The 20499-nt window shown below is 43.6% G+C and overlaps 1 protein-coding gene across 13 annotated transcripts in view; it reads left to right on the plus strand.

Annotated features, from left to right (window-relative positions):
- Window positions 1-20499, plus strand: part of TNS1 (tensin 1) — a 315520-nt gene that overhangs the window by 206080 nt on the left and 88941 nt on the right. For 12 of the 13 annotated variants that reach the window (XM_053402387.1, XM_053402412.1, XM_053402441.1 and 9 more), the window contains 7 exons: window positions 8890-8939; window positions 10987-11158; window positions 11923-11973; window positions 13265-13387; window positions 16602-16666; window positions 17898-17981; window positions 18876-18988. In XM_053402387.1, the coding sequence (XP_053258362.1) occupies window positions 8890-8939; window positions 10987-11158; window positions 11923-11973; window positions 13265-13387; window positions 16602-16666; window positions 17898-17981; window positions 18876-18988 (658 nt within the window). The remainder of the gene's footprint in view (window positions 1-8889; window positions 8940-10986; window positions 11159-11922; window positions 11974-13264; window positions 13388-16601; window positions 16667-17897; window positions 17982-18875; window positions 18989-20499) is intronic. The other variant, XM_053402396.1, reaches the window with a different exon arrangement.

Here is a 20499-nt window from a genome sequence, read left to right on the forward strand (position 1 = left end):
GACCTCCCAAGAACATCACATGAAGAGAGGAGAGGGCAGGTTGTTCTGCCTGGGAAGCAGAAATGTTTGCGCTGATTGAATGATAAGTAGAGGGTGACAATGAATTCCTCCTATACACCTCAGAGGCCACTGGCCAGGACTCTTTAGGCCTCACTGCAGCCTTGTGTAGACTCAAAATGCTCTCCAAAACCCACCTAGCACTCTCCAGCAGCAGCATGCATTAGGGATGATTGGTAGCAGCAATGTGCAAACTACTTTTAAGGAAATCCTGCCTGCCAGGATTGATCCTTGTTGAAGCACCCCTGACAAATGTTCTTGGGGTTCCGAGGAACACTCATACATGATGACCTGTTAAGAACCTGCATGCTTTGAAGATTTCTACATCATTAATCCAGATGAGAAAAGCCCCCAATTTCCATTTTTTTAACTCTCTATTTCTATGAATCCAGCTGTCAGGCTCATATTCTGCAGCAGTGACCTTGGTTACTAAGCCTTGTGGCTCTTGGTTGCTTTTGCTGCAACAGGCTGGCATAGAAACGGAAGCAAGGTGTGTGTCGAACAGTAAAGAAGGTGGTGATATTGAGGGCAACACTCTAGAATTAAGTGGGGTGCCAGCCTTTAAAAAGGATCATTTGTCACTTTCACCATTCCGCCTGGTCCTGAATCCTGGATAGGGTGCTTTCTGAGCATTTAATTTGCCTGGAAGCTGTTATTCCTATCAGCTGATATCTGCCTGACTCTTCCTCGTGGTGTGTGTGTGTGTTGGGGAGAGCGTTTCAGGAAGGGGTGGGGCTCCATTTCCACCAGCAGTAACAACAACAGGAGAGCTGTTTGTGGTTAGTGTGTTGCATCGTAAGCCACAGGGACCCAACGGCAGCGTCAGAGACTGACCATGCCAAACATGGTGCCCACTGCGTGCCAGGCTTGTGCCGCTCTTTAATCAAACACCGTCCTTTTATTATTGTGGACTTCCTTGGATTGAGTCTCTGAGGAGGAGAGAGGGATTGCTCTGGAGAGAGATTTAAGAAAGAGTGGGCACCATGCCCTGGAAATGGATTAGCAAAACTGCTACTCTCCCGAAGGTAAGCCTTTGTTTAGGGTTGGAGGGGTGTGTGCGTGCTGTGGTGGAGATGCCAAGCCTTGTAATTGGATTTGCACATAGGAAAAGGGTGGGAATTAGTTAAACATCTCCAAATAGGGATTTGCCTTCAGCTCTGTTCTTTCTGGGCAGGATGGAATCTTTGGATCAGATCTTTATACGAGTTTTATGAACAACAACAACTTCAGTTACTGCATGCACAGGGTTCTAGCGCACATCTCTTTTGAGCAGCCTCATGGAGTGCTGCTTTGATGGAAGGAAATCCAGATCTGGCTCTGTGTGCAGCTTGTTTTCTCCCTTCATCACAGCCAGCTGGCTCAACGAGCCAGGAGTAATTTGTTCTCATGTCTACGGATGACACCAAAAGGGGGGGGGGAAATATGGTGTTTCAAGGTTTTATTAACGCTTTAAAGTCTGAATATCCTATACCTCATATAATCAGAATGGTTTTTCTAATCTGTATGAAATTTATTTGACACTGAGAATCTACTTGTTTTGTGGTGTAGTCTGTAACTGAATTTCATAGGGATCTGATGGAGAATGGCCAAGTTATTCAGCTTAAAACTTTTGATTTAATGTCTGTGTGAGGCAGCACCTCCCCCACACTGGCAAGTAATGCCTTAAAAATATGCTTTTGGCAGTTATATCCAGCATTCAGGTATGTTGCTTGGACTTCTCTTTTGTTGAAAATCCACTGTGTGCATATAAAGGAATAAGGTTTGAGAGTTAATCAGTTGTAATAAATGGGAGCTGAGGCAAGGGCAAGTTACACTGTGTGTGTGTGTGTGTGTGTGTTTAGCCATTAAGACAGGTGCAGACAATGGCAGCTTATCAGTTTAAGAGGTACACCGACTAGCACTTCCTGGAGACATTTCAGTGCCTACAAATGGCATGTGCAGCCACTTGAAGCCCAAGCCATTAATGTGTGATGATACCTGCATGCCATCCTGCCTGCATGAATCCGCCTGGCTGAGGGGAGGCTGCACAGTAACCTAGATGTGCTTTCTCCTTCAGCCAAAGCAGGGGGCCCTCCACCCCAGTTCAGAGCAAAAGTACACCCCTTCCTTCTTGAGATATAAGCAGAACTGCCTTACCTCAGGCAGCAGATACTGAAGAGGGGAAAGAGAAAGTGATGGTGAGCTGTTGGAGGGCAGAACTGTCTGTGCTATGTGGGCTAACCTGCACCCCTTACGCTAGCCTGCTGCCTCAGGTGTGGTAAAGGACACTGTCCTTTTACCAGTGTTGAAGTAAGATTCAATTCCTAGTCTGGTTAGGTTGTGTATACGGTGTGTGTGTGTGTAAAATTTTCCTGCATGGGACAGGTGGTTGAAACGTGTATGTGCATTTGAGGGAGTTTGCTAATGTATATGTGTATTTTATTGTGTGTGGTAGTTTTGTGTGTCTCTCTGTGGGAGAGAGCACACTTATCTCTCTCTGTGTGAATGTGTATGAGGGAAAATGGTCCCCCCTCTGCATCTGCATATGTGTGAAGGATAATTTTGTAGGAGTGCATGTGGGAGAGAGGATGGGAGACTTCTGATTGCCTTCTAAAATTGTCTTCATCTGAATTTCTCATTGGATGTTAGAGATCTGAATTGTTTCAAGAGTGGCTCAGCTGCACTAGGGGTGGGGGACCATTTTTGCTTGGTGGGCCAGATCCTTATCTGCCCCTACCCTCCACAGATCCACTTTGACAGATGGGTGGGACACCATTGACACCATGGGCAGATTTGTTTGTTTTTGCCATGCCTACCTGTCAAATCCCATGCACAGCACTTCCAAAGCACCTGAAAACCAGCTAGTTGTTGGCCACATGGGAACCACACCACATGAAGCTTGGCCAGACCTTTGCTTGGCACTTGGGAAAATTGAGCATAAGGGCTTTCAAAGCACTTTCCAAACAACAGCTAGCTCAGGAATAGGCAAACTCGGCCCTCCAGATGTTTTGAGACTACAACTCCCATCATCCCTAGCTAACAGGACCAGTGGTCAGGGATGATGGGAATTGTAGTCCCAAAACATCTGGAGGGCTGAGTTTGCCTATGCCTGAGCTAGCTGTTGAGTGTTTGGGAATCACTGTGCAAAGTGCTTTGCAAGCTCTGTACTTAGCGCTTCCCAATCACCAAGAATAGGGGGGCAAAACTGCTTTCTGTGGGGATTAGCTGTGTGATCAAGTTGGGAACTCAGCTGCGAAGCGAATTGAGCAGGCTTGAACTCACTGCCCATCAGTTGAAGGGGCGGGAGCTTCAACCCTGTTTTCTGTGGGGATCAGCCATGCAGTCATGTTCTGAATGGGGAACTTCAGTGAAGAGCTGATGCAGATGAATCTGTACGTGCCCCATACCAGACATTAGATATGACATTAGGTGTGATGCAGGTGGGCACACCTAACAGCCAAGGAAAATGGCCTTGCAGGCCAAATTGGGACCTTTGCTGTGCCAAATATGGCCCACAGACCAGAACTTCCCCACCTCTCTGGTATAACACATGTAGTCAAAGACAAACCCATAATGACCGTCTTTAGGTTCAGCATGCTGCTTTGTCCTTGTTCCCTCACTTGGCATTTCCATTACTGGGACCCTATAATTCAGGAGCTGTTTTAGAAGTAGGTGATTAGATCTGAGCTCTGCAAACTCACCATGTAAGTTTGGGCATGGGAGTGTGGAGCCACCTTGGGACGAGAGTTTTAGTTACTAAAACTTTTAACAAATGCTTTTAACTGAAGATACCAAAACAAACAAGGTGTGAATGTATATTTTCCTCTCAGTCAGATCTTTCTTTAATTAGAACCCCCACTTAGTGTTTCAGATGAGGTCACAAAGTCACCAAACAAATCAAGCACATATGGAATTTTTGAGGCCATGGGAATGGTGCACAAATAGAAGCTTCCTGCTCATACAACTCACACATTTCCTCCTGGTGTTCTGTTCCATCAAGGCCCAAGCCAAGGCGAGCCAGAGTTCAGTTCTAATGGCTTGGGGAAGACCTTTTTCTTAGTGTGATGTTTTCAGCTCTGTAAACCTTACTGCTGGGCTGCTCCAATATGGTTATAATGGGGCTGTTAAATTCCCTGCATCCAAAGTTTTGTAGCATGCTCCGGCAAGACTTTGCTCTCACTTGCATGTAACACTGAGCTAAACAGGCCAGATTTATATGGTTGTCCTTTGCATGGATTATTCAGTGCATGTGTGTGTGTGTGTGCGTGCACACCAAACTAGTCTTTCCAGTTATTCTGAGTGCTTTGAGATTGTGGCTTTTAAATATCCTTGGAAAAGTGTTTAGTTAGGACATCATCTTAGAGCAATATATCAGTCGTACCGTAGTGAAGGTTAGTGTGCTCTACTCTCACTTTCCCAAAATTCTGATGCTGCAAGCGAAGTTAGCCATCTAAGGCAGCATACCCCCCTCCTTACGTTAGATTATAAAAGCAGGCTTTGCCCTATCAGCACTTTCTAGCCCCTCCCCAATTAATGAACCCATTGATTAAAAAGGTTTATCAAGACTGCATGCCCTGCTTGTGAACACAGAATATTTCACTTCTCTGTAGTGTGCAGCATCTTACGCATGAAGAAACAGTGGCTATTGTACAATTGGTCTGGGTTGGGGACCCTTTTGGACCCCTGTGCATCAACTGAGGGGCAGGGGATTCAAATCTGCTCTGTGGAGGATTCAGGCAGAGGAAAACTTCCCCATGCATCAGCTCATGGGCAGGGAGTTCAATCCTGCTTTCTGCTCGGATCTGCCCCCCAGCTGTGCCTCTGCCTGCACCACACCTGATGTCACATATAATGCCAGGTGTGGGTGTGGTTTGGGGAAAATAGCCACATGTGCCAAATGGAGAACATACCTTTGGGGCTCCCCAGTTGTTAGAGCAACCCAGTGTGTGTATAGAGAAGGTCAACTAAGCACTAATGTATTGTCCAAAACTAAGCCAAATCTCCATCTAATAGAAGCTGGTTAACTGGCAGGTCATTCGTTAAAAGGAGTGGTTGTGATTCATCTTCTGGAATGCTACACTTGGCAACACTGAGATCTAAATTACTAGTTTCAAGTGATAGTGGAGTGAATGGAGCCATTCACAGCTTGCACAGAACTGATGCACATTAAACATGTGTGGTGAACACTTTTCCTCATACACACCCCATGGTTGTCCATGGTGCTGATTGTGCCGGGCACAATGCAGTGCATATACTAAAGCCATCCCCATGGCCTTGATCTAACCTTGGGAACATTTAAATTATGTCTTCTGAACATGGGAATATTCAGTCCTGGAACAGTTTGTCCTGCCACAACGCTGACATAGCTGTGGCAAGACAGTGCCTGAAAACCTGCCTAGCAGATATTCCCTTGACACCACAGATAAATTATAGGTGATCCTAGCACCCCATAGATTTTCCTACCTTCAGTGATGGACAGAAGCTCTGACCTGTCTTAACTGAAAAGATGTGACGAAGGCTAACAGATTCCGTCCTGAGGAAATTTACTGTCATTGAATCGGAGCAAATACCTTGACTGGAAACGGGCTCTTCAGTATCTTCATGGTAGTGATTGCATCCTATGTGCTCGTGCAGTAAAACTGGCCTTGCATTGATATCTAGTCCACCAGCCTTCCAAGCCGCTGCTATTATCTTGACTGACTTTCGAGAAAATGAAACTCAACACAGCCTTTAAATTACTTCCTGCAGTTCTCCTCCTCTTCAATCCCTGGTGGCTTTTGTTCTGTCCAGCTTGATAAATAGTCTCCTAATGATCCTTGTTAGGGCCTTGATCCCCCATGTATTTGTAAACCCCCGGCTGCTAATTAGCCAATTATCTCTGCTAGTAGGACCAAGGAATTCAGACTACAGCAGGCTCTGTCAAGGCATTGTGTGGTGCTCTGTGCTCCTTTTTCTCTGCTAAAGTAGAAGAAGCAAAATCAGCCTGGGATGTGTAACACTGGAGGTGAAGCAGTCTGCTTTTTCCCCCTTGAAGGAAGAGAAACAGGGTCCCCATATCCATGGCATAGCCAGGATTTATATGGGGGGGGGGAATCAATGTTGGGGGAGCAGAACTGAGCTATCTGCCACACAATTGGTCGGCTAGTTAAGTATTTTTATTTACTTAGCTATACCCATGCCTATGTCACTTAAAAGAAGCAACGCCTTCATTGAAACAGATCCCAGGATAGTGCACAACAGCAACAATTAGAAATAGTTTTCACATTCAATAAAAGCAAAACATAACCTATCAGAAAACCAATATATCAGCTGTCATACAACAACAAGACAGCTAAAGTCCCAGATGGTAGCCCCTTTAAAAATGCCTGGGCACCTTTTCCACTATAGGTAAAAACCATGGGTAAAAAAAAACAAAGAAAACAACTGGGCAAGAATGATTCTGAGCTTGAAAATTATCAGAGGGAAAAGGGTTAGGTGGTTTTTCTCCTCCTCTGTCCAATATGCATAGACTCCCTCACTCCATCTTTCTTTCCTTCTTTTTGGTGGAGGGGCAGAGTCTCTGCAGAGGAAAAGAGCATAAGGCTTGCTGTTAGTTTGAGCTTTAATTGAAGAGACATATCTCGCCTTGGGCTTTTGCAGAGTCATATGGCTGTTTCTGTCCTAAACAGCCCTTGATTGTGACAGGAGCAATCACAGAGCTCCCTCCTATGGCAAGAGGATTGTGTCATTGGTTGGTAAAGTCAACAGATATAAAACACATGCAACTTTTACATGCCTGGAGAGGCTTGCCTAAAGGAAAGGCCCTGGGGAAACACAACAAAGGTGCCGGCCTGATTTCAAGAGGGAGGGACTTCTAAAGTATGGGTGCTGCCCCACTGAAAGGTTTATTTCTTTCAAGTGCAGAGCAAGTGTTATGTGGCACCTGTAACAGTGGCATTAGGATATGGGATATTTCATAAGTAGATTTTTAAAGAATGTTGTGGATGGAGACATGGGACTATCACTTGCAACATGCAAACTGATGCACAGGTACTGAGCAACAGTAGATTTTCATATTGATATGAGATATTCTTTCCTCTAGGAAAATACATGCACAGAGAACAGCCCCAACAGAAATCACCTCCCCCCCCCCCCACTTCACCTTACATGTATCAGTTAGCTGTGCAGGTTAAGATAGTGCCTACTCTTTGCATAAATATTTCACAGCTCTTCTCCAGCCTCCTTACTGCCTGCTTGCTTTCATCTCCCTGTTTACTCTTTCCTCATGGGGCTTTTGTACTTAGTTCCTTGCCCACCAATAAGTGCTGCGTGATCTTTTGTTTCACCACTACAGCTGTCAGGTTTTGGCTCTATTGAGAGGCTGTTGATCTGCCAAATGATATCTTAACTCTGTGCAGAGCTCAATTGTCACAAGTAAATTATGTCTTCCACCATCCCTCATTTCAAAACAGGAGGAGGCGAGGGAGCCCAGGGGGATAGGTTTGGAAATAAAGAATTATTGCTCTTTATTTATTTCATAACACATCGCTGCTCCATAGATCCTAGTGGATGCTCCTCAATTCAGACACTAAGATTTCACAGTGGCTCTTCTGTTTTGAAAGTTTGATAATCTTTACAGTAGAGGAGCTGTGTGGTGATACTTGACCCGGAGCGTTGTTCTTATTTCAACCCACAGCAAGCTATGAAAAGTACCTTCTGGCTATACTCTCAAAACTGTGGGTGGTCACAACCTTACAGCTTTAGAGAGGTAGTCCAGAGAAGATAAGGGTGCTATCAGGTAGCCTGCCAGTTAGCTTGTTAGATATCTGAAGATTTTGTGTGTTGACAAAGCGTTTGCTCCTTGATTGAAGAGGGAATAGCTATGGGATCAGACCTGTGGAAATCATCCCTCCAAGACTGAGTAGCTGCTCTGTTTGTCAAGGAGCAAGCCCTTTCAGTCTTCACTGAGACCAACACAAGATACGTTGGCTGCCTCAAATGATTATGGTGCATCATTTGAGAGGTGTGTGCCAGCATCTGCCATGACTGAGCATGCTGGAGCCCACCTCTTACTTTGTATATCATTACAGTTGCCAATTTGGGGAACATTTGCAACCTTGTAAAGGATTATACAGTTCCTTGGCTTCCATCATACTGGGTGTTGAGGGACAATCTACCAATTGTGCCACCCCCACTTTGGATGCTTGTGCCATTAACTTGGATCCCTGGAATTCATGGAATCAGCCTTTGACATCTAAATACATTTTAGCTCAGAGCTCACTTCCAGGTCAGGTTGGGCCACCTGTAAGTATTCTTTGGGCATGAATCTGATGTACCCTTTTCCTTCCATGGAGCAATATTGGAAAGTGACTGTAAAAAAAAGGATTATTTTAACTTGTGTATTTTGCTTGCAAAGCCCACTCCCCACCCTCCTTTTTTTGAGGGGCATGCTCTTTCATTTGCTGAGCTGTAAAATGGAAAAAAGATCCTTAATTTGCTCCATTGGTGATGTTCAGTGAAGTAAACATTTGGTGGAATGCAGGGTGCAGTACTGAAGGCTATTCAAATACCCGAGAAGTGGGGAAAGAAGGAGATTGCAGTCTAACTGAAACTCCAGAACCTTAAATGCAGATGTTCCAGAATGAGCTTCTATGAAATATCTAGAACAGGGATATTTTGTGTGTGGGAGCAGAAAATATCTTTGATCGGGCCACCTTAAAGTGATATTTTCCAGGTCAGGCTAGGCAGGTCAGGCTTAGAAGCTAGGCAGAAGGAGACCAGTTGCTTCCATTCCTGCTGAACATGTCACTCTACAGTGAAACAAGTATTGCAGTAACATGCTTTCTCACCCTTTTGTCACTCTCGTTTTATTAGGTGTTTGCAAAGTCACCCAAAATTATCCAGGCACGACGTAAACCCTCAAGGTAAGGCTCAGTGTTTGATGAGAGTACTTCATGTAGAGTCTTTCTTGTGAAACTCAAAACACCAAGAAACTCAAGTGGGGTGAGCGCAGCTGTGTTCAGGTTCCACTTGCAGGTTTCCCACAGGTATCTGCTTGGCCAGTGTGAGAACAGGATGCTGGACTAAATGGACCTTTGGCCTGATCCAGCAGGGCTCTTCTTGTGTTCTTCCACTGCTCTCTTCATAATTAGGGACATGCAAAACTGCCTCCATTATTTCCATGGATATAGCTGCCTTGTTTAAAATTGATAGCACATGTTCAAGATATTTATCTGCGAAAGCTAATACACTTTTTTAAAAAAAACAAAACAAAACAAGGGTAAGGTTTTCCCCAGATAGTTATTTGACATGTTAGTTCATGTGTTCAGATCTGCTGTTATACTGCTTTGTTCTCATTTAAAGGCACAGAGATTTAGGATATGTTTTGCATGGCTCCCAGCTGAAAGGCAAGGAGTAACTGAAAGGAGTAACTGGAACTGAAAGGAGTAACCTTAAGAATATAATAAGAGCACTAAGATATCAGGCCAAAGGCCTATCTAGTTCAGCATCATGTTTCCTATAGTGGTCAACAGCATGTCTCTTGGGAGCCAAAAAGGGCAGTCACTCTCTTCTGCCATTTTCTCCCAGTAGCTAGTATGTTGCCTCTGGTGCTGGAGGGAGCCTTTTCATGTGCACCCATGCTTCTTCTTAGAAAGAGCACTTACTGCCTTACTCTTGAATAGGGTGCAATGACATTTTTTGTTCCCTACTTATGTTATTGCCAGAACACTATTTTCAGGGTGCATATTAACATCCTGCACAATAGGACAGCGCTTGTTTTTGTTCTACTTCCCCATGAATCCACAAACATTTTTGGACAAAGGGTTTCTTAATTCAGGATGCTTGTTAAAAGCTGAAAAAATGTGTTTCCTTGTGGCCCTATGCTTGCGTTACATGGTGTCAGTGCTGACATCCAGTGTTTGGCTTAAATATTTCCCCTTCTCCAAACACACATGCACTTATAGACATTATGCAACAATACTTCTTTATGGTGCTGTATTCCTTGGTTGGAATTATTCCCACAGCAGTTTCTCTGGTTGCTACAGTCTCTGGGTATCCCCAGATTTCATTCTCCGCATTTTGCAGTGGTCTTCCTGCACGATGGAACCATATTCTGCTGTGCAGTATTCCATTGAAAGAAAAGCTCAAAGAGAATGTTGAGAATGGTCTCTCTCTTCCTTGCAGCCACAGTATTGCCTTACTCCTGATAAGTGTTCATAAGCACACATGATGATTTAATTAAAATCTCCATGGAACAACTGCACTTTAAAAAATGTTCAGAAGCCCACTTGAAACACCCTGTGAATGTCCTCTAAAGTTCTCTGCAGAAGCAAAGTGAAACAAGTTTGTGTATTTATTACTGCTAATAATAATAGTTTATTAATCACCCTCCACCCAATTGTGTCATGATGATGTGCAATAAACAAAAACCGGGAGGAAACAGCTGATACATTTAAAATAAAAGTAACACAATACAGAACAGATACTCATGCCAAAGACCCGTTCTGGGAAAGCCTGCTGGGAAAAAAATGTATCCAATGGTTTCTGGAAAGGGAAAATAGTGGGCACCTATTGTACCTCAACAGGAATGCTATTCCATAGAACAAGCAGCCATGCTAAAAGTCCTGCTCCAGATTACTTGCTTTGTTTGCTCCACTAGCCTGGTGGAATGTTTCTCGATTCTGTCCTCACCCCAGGTGCTGGTGGCAGCAATAGCAGCAGCAATGGTTGCTTGCTCCACCTGCTCACTTGGGACTTCTTGGACTTCCCTTGCCGTGTTGAAGCTTGGCTGCACAACAGACAAGTGCAAGTAAAGTAAAATGATGTGTATATACACACACACACATACATGCACACACACAGATGCACAAACAGTGCTAGGGGAAGATTACACAGACAGACTTTCCTGTCTTTATACCTTTGTTCTTTCCTCTCTGCCATTGACGGTTTAGTTGCTTCTCTTTGCCCTAGGAGCTTGAGCCTAAACCAGGCCATGGAGGATACTTGTGAACTAGACCTGGTGTATGTCACAGAACGGATCATTGCTGTCAACTTTGCAAGTTTGTCGGAGGAGCAGACCTTCTCTAGCAACCTGAAGGAGGTGGCACAGATGCTGAAATCCAAGCATGGGGACAGTTACCTGGTAATAAGTGTGGGATATTTTAATTCATTTTTACTGTCTTCAGAAAAATGCTGGGAGCAACTGCATTCTGTGAGCATTGAATTCTGACATCATTAGCTATATTCTGTTTCCCACAAATGCACCGTATCAAAGAAGTCTAGACTTTCTTTTGTAATTGGTCTAGACCTAACTCATTTTCCTGGTCATTGACGAAGCCCTTCTTTACTGATTTCTACTTTTAAAAATTTCATTGTGGTTTTGTGTCACAACATCTCTAAACCCCTTTTGCCATAGACAACGCTGCTGATTCTGTCCACTGGGTGGTATTCAACTAGGATTTACTCAAAGAAGACTTAGTTATGTTCATTAATGCCAATGGGCTTACTCTGAGCAAACCTTAGCTGAATGCCATTCATTTTTGTTGTTAATGTAATGCTGGCAGCTTCAAAATCCTGAAAGCCCACCTCATTCACAAATCCATTTCATTTTCCCTTCCAGTAAATTGCAGAAAATATATGGGTGCCTAAGCAGTACATGGAGCTAACTCTGAAAATCAACAACAACAACAACAACAATAATTAGTGTACAACTCATGCTTGCAATTCCAGGAAGAGGAAGCACATGCGCATGTGTGTGTTTGTGGTGGTGATGGGGGAGAAACATGTCATAGCCTTGGAATCCTGTAGTTGATGCTCCCATTCAGTTTTCTATCATATTGTTGCCCACAGGCCTCCACCTCATCAACCAACTCTTCTAACATGGTTTATTTCTTTCCCATCCACTAGCTTTTTAACCTGTCAGAGAAGAGGCATGACATCAGCAAGCTCCATTCCAAGGTAAGAAGGAGATGCTTATTGATAAATCATGTTTTTTGGTGGAAAGGGTGAAAGAGAGATATCTGTGACAGGCTGGGGAAGAAAACTCTATGATACTTGGGTCTCTTCCAGCTATATAACTCTATGAACCTAAACATGCTACAATTCAACCTCCAGATCTACTTCCCCTCAGTTGTATGTAGTTTTTGGCTCTAGGCTTCAGTCTCAGAGGGGACTGCCTGAGTTGTTCCTGTTCTGCTTTTTGGAGTTCCCTCTAATGTGCTGCTCCTTAAGCCTTTTGTATGTGTACTTCTCTCTGCATGTTTGTTTTGTCCACTAATCCAACCATGCTGCTGCTGTCTTTGGTTGCCAAAGAAGCTGCTCATCCATTCAAGGCCAGGCACATGGCTGAAATACTTTGCCTGCCTCTCTGCTCTGAAGAAACAGCTAATGTTGTAGGTTTGCCACCACATGTATCAAAGGACAGTGGTAGCAGGTTGCTATTGCTAGGTTGGCAAGTTGTAGTCAGGCGGGGAGCCAGGGGCAAAATACCAATCTCCTAGAAATTTCTGGGACAGAGATAGGAAGTGGTTTCCTTCTGCAAGCAAAGGCTCTAGCTTCACTGGTCAGAAATCACAGCAAAGCAAAAAGACGAGATAAAAGTATTGGAAATTGGGATATGAATGCAACCTAGCATTTATTGTATATAAGCTTTTGATGGTGTTCAAAGTACTTCATCTAAGCAATCTTTAGAACAACCCTGTACAGTAGGTCAATATTATTATCCCCCTGTTTCAGAGCAGGGTAGAAGCTGAGGCTGAGTTAATAGTGGCTTGCCTTGTGAGCTCCTGGCAGAGGCAGTCATTCTCGTAGTCAACACATGAGTATGCACACAGATCCATACTGTAGGATGGCCAATTATAATCAACATCAATGAAGGTTGTTAGCTTTGGCAGTTCTGTATGCAAAATATGGCCTTCGCAAAGTTTCGCTGGAAGCTCTTGAGATGTTCTTAGGGAATGTGCTCAGAGCTCCCCAACTTTCCATATAAACCCAGCCTCAAAACTCTGTGAAGTGGATTATGCCATGAAGTACTATGAGAATTTGTTGTCCTTTCATTCTGCCTCAGACTCTTGTGCCTGAATTTAGCTAGCCTCATCCTGCCTAATGGCCTTCAAAACTGGGATACCTTTGTGCAATAGCAACATCTAACAAAAAGTGTACCGGGGGAGGAATCTTCATCTTCTTTAACACGTTCCTTTCTTCTTCGTCTTCCTCTTGCTTGGAAACCTCTGCTCTCCTTCTGCCACAGGTGCTGGATTTCGGATGGCCTGACTTGCACACACCTGCCCTGGAGAAGATATGCAGCATCTGCAAGGCCATGGATACGTGGCTCAATGCTGATCCTCACAATGTGGTGGTTCTGCATAATAAGGTGAGAGAGAAGCGAAGGAGTTTTCCTTGCAGAGTTTCCATGTGGTTCCTTCCTCTTCTTAGTTGGAAAGGACAAGATAGGTGGTTGTGTGAATGACAGCCATTTGTTTTTCACTTCTATGTGTGTGTGGTTTTTTTGGGGGGGGCGCGGGGGTTATTTGGTGGTTGTTTTTATTTTGATTATATACTTTGTGGTTTTATATTCTGATTTTGTTCTGTGACCCGCCCTGAGACCTCCGGGTATAGGGCAGTATATAAATTCAATAAATAATAATAATAATAATAATAACACCATTTGAACCTGGCACCTGAAACTTATCAGGGATGGTGCCCACCTGATTTCTAATGGAAAGGAATCCCCTAGAATTGGGCCTACTACATGGAAGGCATGAGTCCTCATTGCCATAATTTGTGCTTCTGGTCTATGGGAGACCATTAATATGCTCCCCCAGTTCATCTCAGTGATTGGCTTAGGACACACAGGGTCAAGCAAGCCTTCAGGTATCCATTGCCTAACTTTTGCAGGGGTTTTGTACATTAGTGCAACCTGGCCTAGTAGCAGATGGGAAAGAAAGTCCACCCTCCCTTTAGCAAGCCTCTGACCAACACACATGGCCAGACTGGCAATTGAATTTTATTTCTCCATGGCAGCTGAGGGCAGTAGAGTGGCTTCACAGAAGGCGCATGCAGGCTGTGTGGTGCACACAGATCTCTCTTCCAGTACCTCCCTGCCCTCATCATCTGTCTTTCTCTGCCTAATAGTAGGACCAGCCCTGACGCTGCTGGTATTGCATTAATGACCATATTTGCATTGTTGTTATGCTTGGACATTTTATTCCTTTCATTGCTTATGTATGAGGATGGAGAGTGTTGCTGCTTATAAAAGGACTCTTGCTATTTTGTTCAGATCATTAAACTTCAGTCAGAAATGCAAGCAGTGGAAAAAGGAAGCAGTTTTCTTCTATGCCTGTAATGGGAATCAGAAAGTATAATGGGTATAAGAGTATTGGAAGGATAGTATGGGAGTAAAGATGGGAGTTGGATGGGGATTAGGTATTTAGCAAGTTGTGAAAGGAGAAGGAAGCATATCTTTATAGCTCACTAGACTTCTGTGATGAAAATGCATATGGATTTGATATGCCTCAGATAACTGTGGAAGGTTAATCAAATACCTTTTAGATTATAGTTTGGGGCTTTCTACTGCCTTTGGATTTCTGCTGTTGGTGGTGTAGTCCTTTGTTCTGAAATCTGCATGGAACCCCTTTGGAGAGATTGCTTGAGATTTTTGGAATGAGGTGCCATGAGTATGCTGATGACATCCAACTCTGATGGCTTTTTCAGATGTGATTTTCCTGGGTTTAAAAACCATAATTAAGCCATGAAAGTCTGCAGGGCCTGCACATTTCTCTCTCACTTTCTCTCCCTTGATCCTGGTCAGTTTACATTGCAGTTTCACATCATGTCCAAAATGGGGAAATATGACTTAATGCCAACTTATTAACCAGGATCTTAAAGCCAAATCAATCCAGCAAGGTTATTGTTTTCCCCAGGCCATTTGGGTGTGCAATGCAATTTATCTGCCACTTCAGTTTTTATTTCAGTGCTTTTTTATGTGTTTTGGTCCCTTTTTATGTTTTTGCTGTATTGTATTGAATTGAATCCTGCTTTGGATTGATCAGAACAAACTCTGTGCACAGTTTTAAGTACAACAGATAAAACAAAATAGACCCTGACAACAGATTCAGAGTCATACTACATGCAGCAGGGCAGCCATGCTTATTTGTGAATCTGCCCAGCTTGCTTATGGAGCAGGATTGGGGTGACGCCCATTTTAAAAATTGAAAGAGTACATAGATGAGGGATGTTGGTGCTAACTTCTCCCCAATGAACTTCCTTGCCCTCCATTTCTCCACTGTTCCTTTCAAGCTTCCAGCACTGGAGTTGAATTGAGAGAGAGAATTGTTTGAAGCACAGCTAGCTTATGTTGTACCCTCCAGGTCAGGGTGGTCCAATACATGGCCCAAGGGCCCTCAGCAACATTTGACCCTTGTGCTGCCTTCCAGAGAGGTGCTGGGTTTTGGGAAAGAGGCGTGAGGGCTCTGATAGGGTCCTAGAGTCCACTCCTCCTTCCCAAAGCCTAGTTAGTGTTTCCCAGATTTGGGAAGGAGGTGGGAGGACTCTGGGACCCTGCCAGAGCCTTGCACCTCCTCCCAAAGCCTGGCATTTCCCTTACCTGGCTTTAGGAAGGCAGTGCAAGGGCTGGATTGGGTGGGGTGTCCCTGGGCTCCTTTGGGAGGAAGACTGGACTATAGATAGAAATAATAAACATAATACCCAATGGTTTCAGGGTGAAGCAGATAGGTATGCACAGCTCTCCATTATCCACTGCACTACAGCAGCTTTCTCATTTTAAAATAGCTCCCTGGTTAGACATTGAGCAGTTTGTGCTTTGAGGTATGACAGTGGGTGCACCAGTTTCCTCTGAAAAGCCTTTTCTTCACATTGTGGAGATTGGGTTTATGCTGCAAAATCAGAGCTCTCTAACGGCTTCTTAGATTCCCCACAGGTCAATTGGTGTCAAAGGGAACAGCGACATCTATTGACCGACCTTTCCTTCCTGGTGGAAAATGCATTGTAAGGAGTAATCGAGAGTGAAGCAGAATCAACCAGCTGGTTTCTCCCTGCCAGCCAACATAACCTTTGATTCTTTTAATTTCCAGTAATAGGCTGCCTGGTCTGAATGGAGCCTGCTCCTCTCAAAAGCCTGGACATATCAGTAGGACATTGTTCCACGGAATGCTTGAGAAATTAAACCTTTGGAAATGCCGATATGAATTGACCTGATTTGGACCTTCCGGACCAACATGTAGATTGGAACTTAATTACCCACAGCCTTTCATGTTTCCTGGACATTCTGACAGAGTTCTAGGTGCAAAAATGTAGCAAGTTACATTTGCAAATGTACATTTTGAGAGAAAACACATTTTTAAAATAGGTATTCAAATGCACCTTTTTGTGTGACTTTTTAAATAAAAAGAATGCAGAGTGATGTGGAAATAAGTGTACATAGGCAAAACTGACATGGATTGGATATTGTTGTTCTATTAACTTTGGAGAGATCAGACCTTTTAGTGGAGATGGATAGCTGCTTTCTCTTTTACAGGACTTTCTTACTGGTCACTCTAAACCACTTGTTTTGCTTATGTCTTCTGCAGGGTAACAGAGGCCGGACAGGAGTAGTTATTGCTGCGTACATGCACTACAGCAACATTTCAGCCAGGTAAGAGAGCCTTATGCTGTGTTGCATGAGGGGTGGTGAAGACCGTAGTTTTAGTGGTGAAAGATAAAGTGGAAGAAGGAACAGGCTATTCTGGAGTCTCTGCAACTTTAGCATGTCTGTTTTGATCATAGCAGTCCAGAAAACGACCTTGGAATGTACTTTCCTGAAGCAAAGTCCCAGATCACCCATCCTAATGCAGGCACTCCAGTCGTGCTCTTGTGCCGCATCAAAGCTGGTTCTGATTGTATGCACTTCTGTGATGCTGATCTATAGAACACAAAATACCTAATGGGAAATAGCTCTTGTCTGGCCATTCTTCTGTGAGTGGGAGAAGTTTCCCACAGCACTTTGGCTTCTGGAGAAAGCCTTTCTGTTTGGTTTATATGGGAACAAAGGGCCCCAATGAAGCTTCCTGCTGGCCAATTCTCCAGGGAATGAGCTTGAAGGGAGGTGGCCAGAGAGAGTGACTAGAGGGCAAGGCCAACAAAGAGGGATGAGAACATGCACTAGGGCTGCTGAGTTGGGGCGCAGAAGCTTTGATCTTCTGGGTCTCAATTTTTTGGTCCCAGAGGGGTCAGTGAAAAGAAGAAAAGTTTATTATAGTTAGGCTGAGACCACATTTCCTGCTCTACAAGTTGAGGCAGAATCTCCAGTAAGTGACAGTATTATATATGTACTATACTAGAGAAAGAAACATAAAGCTGTGATATATGCATTGCTCTACTGAGGATTGGCTTATTGCATCAGTACCTCAATTGACTTATTGTATCAATACAGTCAATTGGCCAGTGCAGTCAATTAACGTATTGATAGGATGCCTAGAAATGTCATCATTTTTCATTTGAAACAAAACATTTGGCAGCATGATAACCCATCCCATGCATGTCTATTCAGAACCCCCACTGAATTCAGTTGGATTTGTTCCCAGTTGGGTGTGTATAGCCAATGTTGTGCCCTCTTGATGTTATTGGGCTGCAGCTCCCATCAGCCCCACTCATCATGGCCAATAGGCAAGGGTCAAAGGACTCCAATAACATATGGAGGGCAGCATGTTAGCTGACCTGGGATTGCAGCCTGAAATCCCTCTTGAAATTCCCTATATCAATTATTGGGGAAGAAAGAAGAAACCTCTTCTTACTTGGGGCCTCTCTTTTTTCCCCAGCTCACCTAGGAACTTTCCCCCCTTTCCCATGGAATATGTCTGTGCCAAACTCTTTTCTTTATTCCACAGTGCAGACCAAGCTCTGGACCGGTTTGCCATGAAGAGGTTCTATGAGGACAAGGTGATCCCAGTGGGGCAGCCATCGCAGAAGAGGTTAGTCTGGAGGGCAGGCTGGTGAGGGTTTTCCGCCTTCTATTGAGTGTGGGCTGTGAGCTTCATGGAAAAGACTGCTTTCGTTGTGAGACATTCAGAATGGGTGTCTTTATGGCTATCATAGTGTAGATATCAAAGCTCAGGATGTTTCTCATGTTGCAAAAAAACACTCTGTTTAGTGTTGAATTTCTGAAAGTAAGATACCTATTGGGCCTGCAGTGTATTTTCAGTCAGTTTCACTAGGTGGTGCTGGAGCCAGTCATGATGAGTCTTTGGTTTTTAATGGGCAAATGTTCCTCTGTCTTGTAGCCACTACCAACATCTCAGCATAAGCTCTCCTTTTTAAAGGGCGTTCCAGCATCAAAATATGAACTTTGCGTTACATAATATAAATACATTTTTCATGTCTGAAAACAGTTGCCTGCAAATAAAGTGGAACAGGGAATGAGTTGTTCTGCTGTAGACCCCTACCCCTGAAGTAAATCAGAACCAAGCCCAGAACTGCACTAGCAAGATTTGACACCAAATGTAAATCTGGTTGGTACTCCAGAATATTAAGGCTAAAAAGAACCAAACTTGTGCCAACAGCTGTCAGGCAGATTATTCAAAAACAGGCCCTACAGTGCCTAAAGCCAGGGAAGGCAACACACTAATTCCAGACAAGTTCTGCTGAGCAAAAATCTTTCATGCCAGCTTCTGAGATATCTTAAGAAAATTATGAAGCACGTTTAAAAAACAAGCAGATTTAGAGACTTGTGGCTGAGACCTTAGTATAAAGCACTATGAGAGAATAGTTTCACACTGTTTACAGAGGGCAACTTTTCTTTATTGAAGCATTAGTCTTTTAAGAGGCTCCAACTCACCTCCTGACTACTCTTGTGGTTTCTTCCCTAGGTACGTCCACTACTTCAGTGGTCTGCTGTCCGGCACCATCAAAATGAACAACAAGCCCCTCTTTTTGCATCATGTCATCATGCATGGAATTCCCAACTTTGAGTCTCAAGGAGGTAACTGGCCTTTTCCAACCCAGCCAACATCATGCAAACATAACTGTCGAGGCTGAAAGATAACAATGTCAGTTAGTTGATGAGGAATCCCATAATTTGTAATTCTCACTCCAGACCAACAGATACCGAAGAACAAAGTGACAGTATATTCAGTAGATAGAACAGACTGCGCCATTGTAGAATGCAGGGTACAGATAATGTTTTTTAATGTCCTCCTCCATTGCAAATTTCTTGCAAGCAGAAAGCCAAATCAAGGAAAGGGCACATTAGGAACCATTCTCCTTGACATGCTAGTTTTCTGTTTGCGTGGATTTCTTTTTCTTCCTTTTTTATCTGGAGGAGGATTCAGAAGTGGTGTCCTACATGCCTAACCTGAAGTTGTGCAGTTTGTTTTACCACCTTATACTGCAACATGATAGTGCCAGTCACAGCCACAACTGTCTTGCTTTAACCCATTGCTCTTGCTTTCAGCAGCTTATTTTGGCAGCTTCTGTTGGTTTTATCACATGGAATTGGAGCAGATGTTCTCACATGTTCCAAGTCAGCTCAGATTCATCCACCTACTTGCAGTAAAATCCATTTTAACATCCTTGGGCCGAATGTTCTTGCAGTTATTCAATTCCAGCTCAGGATGTTTGATAAGAGCATAAGAACAACCCTGCTATGTAATTTCCAGTGTTCCCTCTACTTGTGTATCATGACCCTAAGAACAACAGTTTTGTGTCACCTTAATTTTTATTATGACATGTACTAGAACCTATGCATCAGGTGCTTGAAATGTAACATTTACTTGGCAGGTATGTATATGCATATGGGGGAGGGATTGTAAGCAGTGAGGTCAGAAGGAATTGAAATAGAAAACAGTGCAGATAGTGACAATTCAATTAGAGCTAGAATGCCTGCAAGATCAGCACTGCTACTCTTTACAACAGCAGTGCTAGGTGATAAAACAATCCACTTGACAGAGCCACGCTAATTAACATCTGTAGAGGGGAAGGAAAACATCAACTCTATTCAGATCCAAATGAGCAGAGCTGAACTTCCAAAATCCATATCGGTCTAATACTTTTATTAGGCCAACTGGAATGCCTCAAAACAGTATGCAAGCTTCTGACTTATCCAGATCTATTCATCAGCTCATGGTAAACAGAGTGGGGATAGAGAAGAGAATATATCTGATCACAGTCTTAAAGCAGAATGTGGGAGGCTGTAGTGGAAGTTCAAATGAGGCTTTGTTATCTGCTAGGCAGGTTTTAAGTTGCACCTGGAATTTTGTGGCGATTTGGTTGGCCTAATAAAGGTATTCCTCTAATAAGGATTTTGGGCTTTTCCCCATGAGCCAACATGGTTATCTTTTCTTATTGTGTAATTATTATTCCAATTTCTGGTTTCTCCTAGTTACTTTGACTGCACTGAACTTCCCCTCACCCCCCTTGCTGTCGCTTGTTTATATTGTTTTACTGTTTTTATTGTACACCACTGATATCCTTAGGGAGAAAGAGTAAAAGGAT

Source organism: Podarcis raffonei, chromosome 1, assembly GCF_027172205.1.
Source record: "Podarcis raffonei isolate rPodRaf1 chromosome 1, rPodRaf1.pri, whole genome shotgun sequence".
Classification (NCBI taxonomy): Eukaryota; Metazoa; Chordata; class Lepidosauria; order Squamata; family Lacertidae; genus Podarcis; species Podarcis raffonei.